Raw genomic sequence first — 12094 nt, 5'->3', positions numbered from 1 at the left:
ACACTCTGCTCAGGGGCCCCCACACCCCAGTGGTGCATCCAGGGAGCAGGGTCAGGGTGCGGGGGCTTGCCCCACTCCACTGGCCTGGTGCTTGCCCCATTCTGCCTGCCCAGCCCTCCAGCCGGAGAGCGGGTTCAGGGTGCAGGGGCTTGCCTGCTCCCCAGCTGGAATGCTAGGTGGGTAGAGTGGGGCGCCAGCCCCACTCCCACCCCGCCCCCCCCCCCGGTGTGCACCTGGGGCACCGGGGGGGCCTGGCCAGAGTGTCCATCACCCTCCACAAGGATGGCTTCAGGGGGTTAGGGGAGGCAGCCTGCCTCCCCTCTCCTACCCCCGTCATTTCCCACCCACCCAAAGTCAGGGCCCACCCAAGTGTCCCATCCTGGCTATGCCACTGATCTGCGCATCTTGGTTACCACGCCACACCATGTAAAAGAGAATCCATACAATGTACAAAAATAAAGGGCCACAATTAATTTACCGTGCATAACTGAAACCATTCAAAAAACCCATGTAAATCAAGGCCTGACTGTGTTAATATTATTGTTAGTTTTGTAACAATCTATTGTGAAAATTAAAACTTTCTACATATAGCTACTATTTTTATATCATCTTCCTAATTTATTTGATGCAAAATCTGGTGACAGAAATATTATAGAATTCTGACTTTAAAGCATTTGATTCTATAGAAAATTATGCCACAGTATCTGCTATTATGAAGCTGCACTCAGGTGTTGTTTGTCTGGCTGATTGTTTTTGTTTTGTTTCTTTTTTGTAATTGGTAATTGTGTATATGTAGAATAATTACTGTTATGTTAACATATATATATTCTTGTGTATACAACACAGGACCTCAAGGTGTAAAAGGCCTACCAGGCCATTGTGGAAATCCAGGCATACTTGGACCAGTTGGTCCAAAAGGAGACAAAGGATTTCAAGGACAAAGAGGTACAGTGAAGGAGACATAGCTCTTTGTGTCCCATCATACTGAAGCTGCAGATAAGTTGGACTCCAGTTTCTGGGGATCCTTCCATTCAGATACAAATTACCTTATGACAGCCTCACTTAGGCCTAGATTCAGCAAAGCACTTATGCACATGCTTAACTTTAAACACGAGTAGTTCCACTAAAATCATCTCTTTTCGGATCTCATTTGAAAACATACCTTTTCTCCCTTGGTTATGCTGCTTAACTTCTCCCTCCCTCTGTGATTGACCATGTTTGTTTATTTATTTAGAAGTCCATGTCCATCACCAAGCACCAAGGCTCCTTACTTCTTATATAAACAGTCAATTATAGAACAACAAATAGGAACTGCTTGTTTTAAGTCATTCACCATAAAATGTTTTTACATTTACCACTCTCCTGCAAAGGAAACCATGTTTTTTAGCACTGTGCATTTGGGAAGAATGCTGTATAGAATCAAATTGCTTTGTATTTTATAATTAATATTGTTTTATTTGTTCCACACAAAAGCTATTTACGTACCTTTTATGGTCAACAGGATTTAAAACATGTATCGGTTTTATACAATATCTGTTTGTATAATGTACATTAAATTATCAAATTTCTCAAGTTAGATGAGAATTTAAAAATAGAGTTTTTGTAGAAAGATACATGTAGATATATGTGGGATGATAGCTTGATGCAGGAGAGACAGTGTATTCCAGGGGATCAGACATTCACGTGGGAGTGAGGAGTTCCAGTTTCTATTCCTGACTCTCCTGCTGTGTTACCTTCCACAGGTCATTTCAAGTCTCTTTGTCTTCCCAGCTTTTGTCTGTCTTGTCTCTTTAGAGTGCAAGCTCTTTGGGGCAGGGTTGTTTGTCTGTTGGGGACTCTAGACACTACTGGAAGGCAGATAATAACAATATTTAAGTTGTTGAACTATTGAAAATTTTGTTTCCGGATGGGTTCAGTCACTTCAGAAACCAATCAGAGACATACTGTTTAAAGAGTAATAGTATAAAAATATGTATGTTTTGGTGTTTTTTACAGGACCTCCTGGGCTTATTGGCTTTCCAGGAGTACGGGGCTCACCTGGTTCTCCGGGTATTTCCATACCTGGTCCAACAAGGAGAGGCTTCATCTTTACCCGGCACAGCCAGTCAACAAAGATTCCTTCATGCCCATCTGGGACAGCTCAGATCTACAGTGGTTATTCTCTTCTCTTTGTACAAGGAAATGAGCAAGCACATGGCCAAGACCTTGGTATCCTCTTAGAAAGAATTTTAAAACCATTATCTGTAAAACCCATAGCCACCTTACTGAATAGGGCAGTAAGCCTAAACTAGTGATGAGAAAGGCAAATGTGCAGTAAATATCTCATCATTTACCTGAAATGAAAATATCAGTCAGAGATACTAATCTCCACTATACACTAAGGGCTAGATAGTGCTCATGTAACCAGTCCCATAAAAGGGGAAGTAAGTAGCTCTACCACCTCACGAGAGACCCAGGAAGGAATCCTGGCTCAGGGAGACAGTTCCTTCCCAGCATCCCCATCTCCTTTGCTCCCCTTGGCCATTCAGTATCAGGGACTAGGTGAAGGATATTATTGCAGAATTAATCAAAAGAAATATTTCCTTGCTTTCAACAGATTTTGTTCTTAGCCCCCAGGCTATTTTAACGTAGCCTCTTTGTATTTAATTTAATCATCAGAGTCCCTTACTTATGGTACTACTGTACAGAGAAGTGGCTTCTTTTGTTTACATGCTCTATCTGTATTTATTCTTAGTGCTGTAGATTGGATCTTATCATGTGGCTGTTCCATTTGTTATGCTAAATATCTCTCATGGCTTTCACAAGGCTGCCATCCTATTTCTTTCAGGGACAGTTGGTAGCTGCCTGCAGCGATTTACCACCATGCCATTTTTATTCTGTAACACCAATGACGTTTGCAGTTTTGCTTCTCGCAATGACTATTCATACTGGCTGTCAACTGCAGCACCAATGCCAGAAGACATGGCACCAATCTCTGGCAGAGCCTTACAGCCCTATATTAGCAGGTATGAGTTTAATAACTTCAGCCCCTCTTCCAACCTACACAGATAACTTCATTTATTTTGAACAGCAAAATGCCATGTACAGATGAGTTAAACTTTCAAAGTGCAAAAATATTAAAAAATACTATGCCAGTAGCTAACAAATTAACTAGACTTGCAATAACAATATCTCTCTGTGAACAGAAGAATTTGCAAGGCTCTAGTAGAAATATTTCAAACTGATCTTACTGAAATCCATCCTCCATTCACAGTTCTGTAATATTATCTTGTTTTTTTTCGATCAGCCTGCCTGTCTTAGCCAATACAATCTCTGAATTCAGCCACCTGGATATTTGATCATGTTTGAATATGTATTTGATATGTGGTACCAAAGTCCAAAATGGTGAATAATTTAGAACTAACCTAAATGAGCAAATATCAAGAAGACCCTGAAACCAAAACTGAGACATTCATTTAAAGAGATAAGATGGGTGGGGTAATATCTTTTATTGTGCCAACTGCTGTTGGTGAGAGAGACAAGCTTTCGAACTACACAAAACTCTTCTTCAGGTCTGGGAAAGGTACTCAGGATGTCACAGCTAAATACAAGGTGAAACAGATGGTTTAGCTTCCAACAGATTGTAATGAACCATGGCTTATCACAACAATCTGTAACTCACTTACCCCCTATTACCATCCTATGACTGCAGGGGTGTTAATGGGCCACTTCAACTTAAATGATCCGTTAGAATATGTGTTAACTAATTACGCTAGACAATCTTGTATTTAGCTCTGACATCCCTGAGTACCTTTCCCTGACCTGAAGAAGACCTCTATGTAGCTCGAAAGCTTGTCTCTTACACCAACAGAAGTTGGTCCAATACAAGATATTACATCACCCACCTTGTCTCTCTAATAGCCTGGGACAAACATGGCTACAACAACACTGGAAATGTTCATTTAAACATTCAGGTATCCTAGTTAAAGCTAGGGTGTGTTTAATTTGCATAACTGGAATAAGAAAGACAACCCAAGGTCTCACTCACCCTGATGATATGAAGTAGCAATAGTTACATAATGATCAGCTGCTCCATGTGTAGGTGTAGTAGGCCCTACTACACCTACACATGGAGCAGCTGATCATTATGGGTTGTCTTTCTTATTCCAGTTAAGACAACCCATTGTGGGTAAAGGTAAATTGACCCCCCCAGTGATCGATCCTGCGGGGGGGGTCAATTTATCACATCTAGTATAGACGCGATAAATCGACTGCTGAGCGCTCTTCTATCGACTCCGGTACTCCACCGGAACGAGGAATGCAAGCGGAGTCAGCGGCAGAGTGTCAGCTGTTGACTTATTGCAGTGAAGACACAGAGCTGAAGTTGCGTATCTTAGATCGACCCCACACGGCAGTGTAGACAAGCTCTTATATTTGGACAGGCTGAAAGGAAACACTTCATTTCAACATTAGGAATGTGTCGTCTTCTTACAGCTGAATTTACTTTAATGAACATATACTGGAATAAACCATAGTTTACTGTGATTGGTGCAGGAAAATTACAGACTGAGGGCTTGTCTACACTACTGTGTAGGATCGATGTAAGATACACAACTTCAGCTATGTGAATAGCATAGCTGGAGTTGACATACTTAGATCTACTTACCATGGTGTCTTCACTGCAGTAGTCAACAGCTGACGCTCTGCCATCAACTCCGCTTGCGCGCCTCGTTCTGGTGGAGTACCGGAGTCGACAGAAGAGTGCTCAGCAGTCAATTTATCGTGCCCCCTGCTGAATTGATCACTGCCCGCTGATCCGGCGGGTAGTATAGACAAGCCCTAAGGCTGAGAACTCTTGTGCACAATGTCCCAAGGCAGTTATGCAGTGTAGGGTCTCATTTGACATCCGTTATCCTGTTTACAGACCCATCTTCAAGACTCTGTCACCATAGTGTTTGGGGACCTCCCGCACCTGCAAGGCCAGATTCTCCACAGCCACTTGGTACCATACCACCCATGTAATCTGCCCCTAAAGCCATCTTCACTGGACCAGGGAGAATCACACTATTGTAGGCACAGATGATTCTTGAGAGATGTAAAGCTGACAGCAGATCTCTATCCTTTCTGTCAGAGTAACAGAAAATCCGAGTTTCAGATAAAAGAGAATGTGGCTGGAAGAAATGGGGCATGGCTGTGGTGCTCCTGTACTGTGTCAGTCCTCAGCTGCATTTTTGGTCCCATATGGCATTTTTCAACCTAACTGAAGTTAGAGAAGCCCTCAGGCAACTTTAAAACATCAGCAGCACTGCACAGAGCATCAGTAAGACCAGAGGGTGTAAAAGCAAGCTTTAAATCAGCTTTGCACACACGCACCCCCCCTTTGCAGGCACTCCATGCAGTTCAGTCACACCCCAAGATTTGGTCTATATTCCTTCTTTAGTGGATGAAACAGATTTTTCTAATCATGGCAAATAAAGTTGCCGAGTATTCCAGGGTAAAAATATATAACACCACAAGCAGTGAGCATCTAAAGCAGGGGTCTCAAACACGCGGCCTGCGGGCCGCATGTGCCCCGCGAGGTTATTTTCTGCAGCCTGCGAGGTCCTCGCGGCCCCCCCCCCCCTCCAGGATTTACCTAGAGTGGCTCTGGCCCGGCGTGCACCGGGGGCAGGGCAGGCTCCCTGGCCTGCCCACGCGCTGCTCCGAGAAGCGGAAACAACTTGGGGGAAAAGAGGTGCAGGGGTGCGTGTTGATGTTGCTTCAGGCACCGCCCCCAGCAGCTCCCATTGGCCACGGTTCCCAGTTCCCGGCCAATGGGAGATGCTGGGAGCGGTGCCTGAAGCAACAGCAACACACGCCCCTGTGCCCTTGATCCCCCACATTCCAGCCACTTCCCGGAGCGGAGCGGCGTGGGGGCAGGGCAGGCAGGCAGGGAGCCTGCCCTGCCCCCGGTGCGTACCAGGCCAGAGCCCACCCCCTGAGCCCCTCCTGTAGTCGAACCCCCTGCCCTGAGCCCCTTGCCGCACCCTGCACCCCGACCCCCTGCCACACCCCTCTTGCACCCCAACCCACTGCCCTGAGCCCCCTGCTGCACCCCTGCCGTACCCTGCACCCTGACCCTCTTCCCTCGGCCCCCTGCTGCACCCCGCATCCCTCCTGCACTCCAACCCCCTTCTCTGAGCTGCCTTCCGCACCCTGCACCCAACCCCCTGTCCTGAACCCCCTGCTGCACCCTGCACCTCTCCTGCACCCCAACCCACTACCCTGAGCCCCCTGCTGCACCCCTCCTGCACTCCAACCCCCTTCCCTGAGCTGCCTTCCGCACCCAGCACCCAACCCCTGTCCTGAACCCCTGCTGCACCCTGCACCTCTCCTGCACCCCAACCCACTACCCTGAGCCCCTGCTGCACCCCTCCTGCACTCCAACCCCTTCCCTGAGCTGCCTTCCGCACCCTGCACCCAACCCCCTGTCCTGAACCCCCTGCTGCACCCTGCACCTCTCCTGCACCCCAACCCACTGCCCTGAGCCCCCTGCTGCACCCCTCCTGCACCCCAACCCCCTTCCCTGAGCTGCCTTCCGCACCCTGCACCCAACCCCCTGTCCTGAACCCCCTGCTGCACCCTGCACCTCCTGCACCCCAACCCACTACCCTGAGCCCCCTGCTGCACCCCTCCTGCACCCCAACCCCCTTCCCTGAGCTGCCTTCCGCACCCTGCACCCACCCCCCTGTTCTGAACCCCCTGCTGCACCCCTCACCCCTCCTGCACCCCACACCCCAAACCCCGGCCTTGACCCCCCTGCCGCACCCTGATCCCCTGCCCTGACCCCTGCCACACCCCTCACCCCTCCTGCACCCCATGCCTGCCCTAAGCCCCCTGCTGCACCCCTCCTGCACCCTGACCCCCTGCCGCACCCCTCATCCCTCCTGCACCCCACGCCCCAACTCCCTGCCCTGAGCCCCTGCCACACCCCACACCCCTCCTGCATCCCTTGGGGCCAGGAAGGGGGTGTAGTTGGGGTGGAGATTTCGGGGAAGGGGTTGGAATGGGGGCAGGGAAGGGGTGGGAAGAGCCAGGGCCTCATGGAAGGGGTGGAGTGGGGGCGGGGCCGAGGGCAGCAGGGGAGAGGAGTCAGTAATGTGGCCCTTGGGCCAATGTACTAGTCCTCATGTGGCCCTCGTGGTCATTTGAGTTTGAGACCTCTGATCTAAAGCAAGCAAGTTTTAACCTTTCATTTCAGTAATGGCAGCATTAGGATGATCAAAGTGTTCTAGGGCTAATCTCCTTGCCTCACCAATTCCTTGCAGTGGATGGAAATTGTAAAGTCATGTATTTTGCATAGTCTAGTACCTGACAGCTGGTTACCAGTTTAGCTGTGTCCATGGAGGCAATGTTATGAGTGCAAATTCCAAAATTCAGAGCAGTGCCTGTAATGGGATGGGAATTGTATATAAATGTCTGGAATAATTCACCCAATATTTATGTGTTTCGTATTACAGATGTATTGTTTGTGAAGGACCAGCAGTGGTAATAGCAGTTCACAGCCAAACAACTGCAGTTCCTTCATGTCCTCAAGGCTGGATATCTCTCTGGAAGGGTTTTTCCTTTGTTATGGTAAGGGGGAAAATAGACAAAAAATACTCACTGGGTGCTGCTAATGCAGCTTGGAAAGCTAAGGCATTCTTCTACCTGAAAAGAACTCTCCCTATTTCTGTCCCCTCAGTATTGCTGGCATTTGCCCATGGGTGTTTTTGTTTTGTTTTAAGAACGCCATAATGTTCGTTTTTTTTTCCCTTCAAAAACAGGCAAGACTTTTATTAATCGTTTTGACTTTCATGCTAATGGCAGAAGCTCCAGAACAACCAGCTACAGGAAGGGTCTCAGATCTATCTCAGCAATAGGTGCCAACCTCTAGAAGAAAAGGGGAAGGAGAACTTTGGGATTCTGGTTACTGTGGAGTGTGGACAGATGAAAAATAAATGAACTGTGTTTTTTCACAACTTGTCTAGACTACGATGAAAGCAGGTGTCATCGATGGTGCAGCTGAACTGCTCCTGAACACAGATGCAGAGCAAGTGTAGCCGAGGCAAAACATATTCAACACCATTTTAGAAACTAGAGTTATAGACTTAACAATACCAGGCAGTGTTAATGTAAATCAAACGTAAGGGCCAAACTCCACTGAAAATCCATAATCTGGTTAAAAATTGTGTGCTGATTGCAGAGCAGGACAGCAGCAGCATAGACCCCGTCAAGGGGGAGAGCATATCCCATTTATGAAATTTGGAGCAGATCCTCTGACTTAGCATGGAGAGGGATGGGTAAGGGGGTAGGTGTGTGTCCATATTGGAGGGTGGGGGGATTATAATACAACCTTTGCTGCTCCTCCAAATCCTTATACCCTACATTAGCAGCTGTGGATGACTGACCGAGACTAAAAATTCCATCCTCCTGCCCCATAACCTTTTCACATGGAGCAACACCCATTTACATGGAGAGTGGGGTTTGCTGTCTTCCCAGGATTTGTCCCTAAGTAATGTAAAGCTGCTTCGAGAAGAAAGAAAAGAAAGCTTGTTTCTAGGGTGCGGTTACTACCATGTGCTGATTTTAAACATGCAGATTTTTATCAACTATCCATCCAAAGTGTTCTACTGTAAAGGGTCATTTTATGGGCATTTCTACCAGCACGTTTCCCACTGCAGATAAGAAAAGTTCCTTCTCCGCTTTCTATGAAGAGAGAAGCAATCTGTGCAAGGGAAAACGATGCACAGATTAAAATTGGAGAAATGGCTCATTTGAAATCAGGTTACTATGGTTCTTAACTAAGCAGGTGCCAGACCTCTTCCAGGGAATTTCTGTCTTAATACCACAAAGTCCTTTGAATTGTCCTAAAGCTTCTGTACTGGACTTCATTACAAGATAGTAAATTATCATAATGTCAAAATAATACCAGCCCAAAATATTATAATCCATCACTCAGTAAAATTAATCTGTGCTGATTGTTGTTTTAGCTCGGCTGCACAATGGTACTTTGCTAGAATGGCACTGCACACAGTGCTTTTTAGAAAGATATTTCTTGTATTCTGTTCAGTAAAAGGTGTTTAGCAGATGTTCATTAAAGATAGTTTTGTGGTTACAGTACACAAGTGCCGGTTCAGAAGCCTCTGGCCAAGCATTGGCATCACCTGGATCCTGCTTGGAAGAATTCCGTGCCATTCCATTCATAGAATGTCATGGTAGAGGGACATGCAACTACTACACAAATTCCTACAGCTTCTGGCTGGCTTCACTAGATCCAAGAAGAATGTTCAGGTAAGCTTGCTTTCCCAGTGATGCAGCTATGACCCATTGCCTTCATCTACACGAGCCACCATTGCTGCAGTCCAGAGGTAGCTTAGGAGCCATTCAGATAGTGTACAGCTAACTTAACATCCTGCAAATCATCCTTGCAAGGGTGGCTAAGTTGGCTGTAGGGTCATTTTGCAGTGTTGGAACAGCACAAAGGGGCCTAACAGAGGATCAAAGCCTTTATTTCTTTAAATCTCAGCCTTCTCAAAACAAGTCTTTTAAATGCACAGGGAAATATTCACCACTAATATAAGCAGGTGCAAATTCCATTATCTTCAGCAGTTTCCCTTGCTTATGTCAATGGTGAATTTTCTAGAGAGCGGCAAGTAAGCCAAAGTGCACTGGAACATCTCGATCCCGATTCTATACTGATTTCCACCCTATACAATCCCAGCAATTTCAGTGGGATTTCCAAGGTGTACATTAGTGCAGAATTTGGTCCCTTTGTGCTAAATTTTGATATGGGGAAAAGTATTTTCCAAGTTCATATATCCCAGAAAGCTTTTTATATTTCTTCCTGCAACCAAAAACAGCACTGATGTTTCAATAATGTGTCCTTTATAATCCCTCCATCTTTTCTTGGTGTATACTTTATGCCTTGTGGTCATTTTGTACATATTCAGAGGCAACCCTAGGCACATGCATTGTGTGTTGCTGTACATATCCATATGCTTACTGTATACTAACACACATTTTGTTCTTCAAGGCAGCTAATGATCATACCCCAGTCTTGTCAGTTGCAATGTCGATGTAACGCCAACAGACCCCGGTCGTCGTCGGTTGGGATCAAATCTTGGACTTCTGGAGCTTAGTGCATGAGTCTCTACCACATGAGCTAAAAGCCAACTGGCTATTAGCTAAGGTTGTAGAGCAGACTCATTTTATATCTCTCTTTAAGTGGTCTCAGTGCCACTAGATGGGACAGAACCCTACACCCAGGAGGTGTGTGGGTTACATTGACATCACCTTTCACCTCTTGCTTAAGGAGATGAGAACAGATTTTTAAAATAGGAGAATCTAAAGCCTTGATCCAAAACCCAATATAAAGACCTGGTATTTGGATTAGACCCTAACAGTCTAGGTAACAATTATGGGATTGTGGTACTTTACCTCACTTACTCTGGCTCAAAATCAGTGCTTAGTGTAGGGAGCCCTTGTGACACATGCTCTGGTGAGGCTGGCTAAGAGCTATGTGAGAGCTGGGGTGGTGGGGACAGAGACAAGAGTGCAAATATAGAAAACTCCCACCACCTCACTCCTATTTTAAAAAGAAAAGTAAATGTGTTATTCTCTTTCTTTTAGGAAGCCTTTACCACAGATTTTAAAAGCAGGGGAATTGGAAAACATCATCAGCCGCTGTCAGGTCTGCATGAAGAGAGACAGAAATTCTTGACAGAGCATCAAACTTTGCTTTTATTTCAAAGAATAGCCTAACTCCAGAATGTGCATTTATTAAAGCCAAACTGTTTCTGGACAATGAGCTCTAAAATGCTAGTGCAGCACTATGGTGAGATAGTGCAGCATTTTGATTTTCTTTTTTCTAAACAAATTGCAAAGCACTTTTTTGGAGAAGGCTGTTGTAATGGCAGTACTACAGATCTTCATCTTCTGAATTGTGAGGCAAGGTGGATGATGATGTAATATCTTTTACTGAACCAACTTCTCTGGGTGAGTAAAAAAGCACCTGGGATTTAGGTGGACTGTAGAGTTAAGTCCGTGACTTAAGAGCTTCCATGGCATTCCAGAGTGAACGCAAATCTTCAGTTATAAGTCTATTTTTAAAAATGCACTGCAAAAAAAACATAATATCTACACCTTTTATAAAGTATTTGAAACATTAAATATTTGTCATGAACATCTGCAGAAATAAAACCTATTCCATCTAGTCAGGTGAAAGTATCTTAAAATAAAACATTTGTTATGAGTGATATTCAAATGGTATTAGCTGAGCACTAATTTACACCAGTGAATTAAACTGCAAATGGATTTAAGTACTTGATAAGCACTTTTATTTAGTCATTTAATTTATATAAACTGTAGCTCTGAATATTTTGGTATTTATGATATTGCACATGCAGCACTATTTAAAATTGTAATGTTGACATTTAAAAAGTTAATAACTTTTAATACTTGCACACAACTATCAGAATTCCAGTTCAGTTATTAAATTTTATAGATAAAGCATAATTAATTTGACAAGTTTAATAAATGCATCATTTTAAATGTAGGGTCTAGAAGTCAGCTGAAGGGTCTGGATTTAAGTCAGTTGAAGTAAAAAAGATTCCTCATTGAGGTCTATTTTTTGCAAGTAAAATATTTTATATTTATTTGTTAAAATATTTCCAGTATGTTTGTTTTAATACTTGAATTTTCTCTGTTAATATAACTAGAAACAGTTTTCCCCGTATGTAACATGCCAGGGTCATCGGATTTAAGCTAATTTAAACACAGCATTTACATTGATTGAATGAATATTAAAGATTTTTGTTTCCTTAAATAGATTACAGTATCTCTGTTTGCAAAACACAATTCAAAATATTACACTTTTTATAAAATACTCTCAGCAGACAAATGCTGCTGATAAGAGGGCATTGTGAGGTGTAAAAGTCTTTCCTTCAAATCTGCTTATGTCTTCAAATGTGACAATCACATGTCATGGTTTTTTTTCTCTGAGTCCTAAATTCTGCTGTAAATACAGGAAAATACCCACCATTTCTTTTGAAAACTATTCACTATTAGGGTGAGGATAAACTCAGCATCACCAGGT

At 44.5% G+C, this 12094-nt stretch overlaps 1 protein-coding gene across 2 annotated transcripts in view; it reads left to right on the top strand.

Annotated features, from left to right (window-relative positions):
- LOC120371610 (collagen alpha-3(IV) chain-like) overlaps positions 1 to 11824 on the top strand; it is a 111290-nt gene extending 99466 nt beyond the window's left edge. For both annotated transcript variants that reach the window (XM_039487520.1, XM_039487519.1), the window contains 6 exons: positions 847 to 945; positions 1996 to 2208; positions 2828 to 3005; positions 7479 to 7593; positions 9119 to 9291; positions 10630 to 11824. In XM_039487520.1, coding sequence (XP_039343454.1) covers positions 847 to 945; positions 1996 to 2208; positions 2828 to 3005; positions 7479 to 7593; positions 9119 to 9291; positions 10630 to 10720 — 869 coding nt within the window. In that variant the 3' untranslated portion in view covers positions 10721 to 11824. The remainder of the gene's footprint in view (positions 1 to 846; positions 946 to 1995; positions 2209 to 2827; positions 3006 to 7478; positions 7594 to 9118; positions 9292 to 10629) is intronic.
- The last annotated feature ends 270 nt before the right edge of the window (positions 11825 to 12094 follow it).

This window comes from Mauremys reevesii, linkage group 9 (genome assembly GCF_016161935.1).
Source record: "Mauremys reevesii isolate NIE-2019 linkage group 9, ASM1616193v1, whole genome shotgun sequence".
NCBI classification, from domain to species: domain Eukaryota; kingdom Metazoa; phylum Chordata; order Testudines; family Geoemydidae; genus Mauremys; species Mauremys reevesii.
The sequence above is the reverse complement of the archived record's forward strand: the minus strand, read 5'-3'. Positions and strand labels throughout refer to the sequence as shown.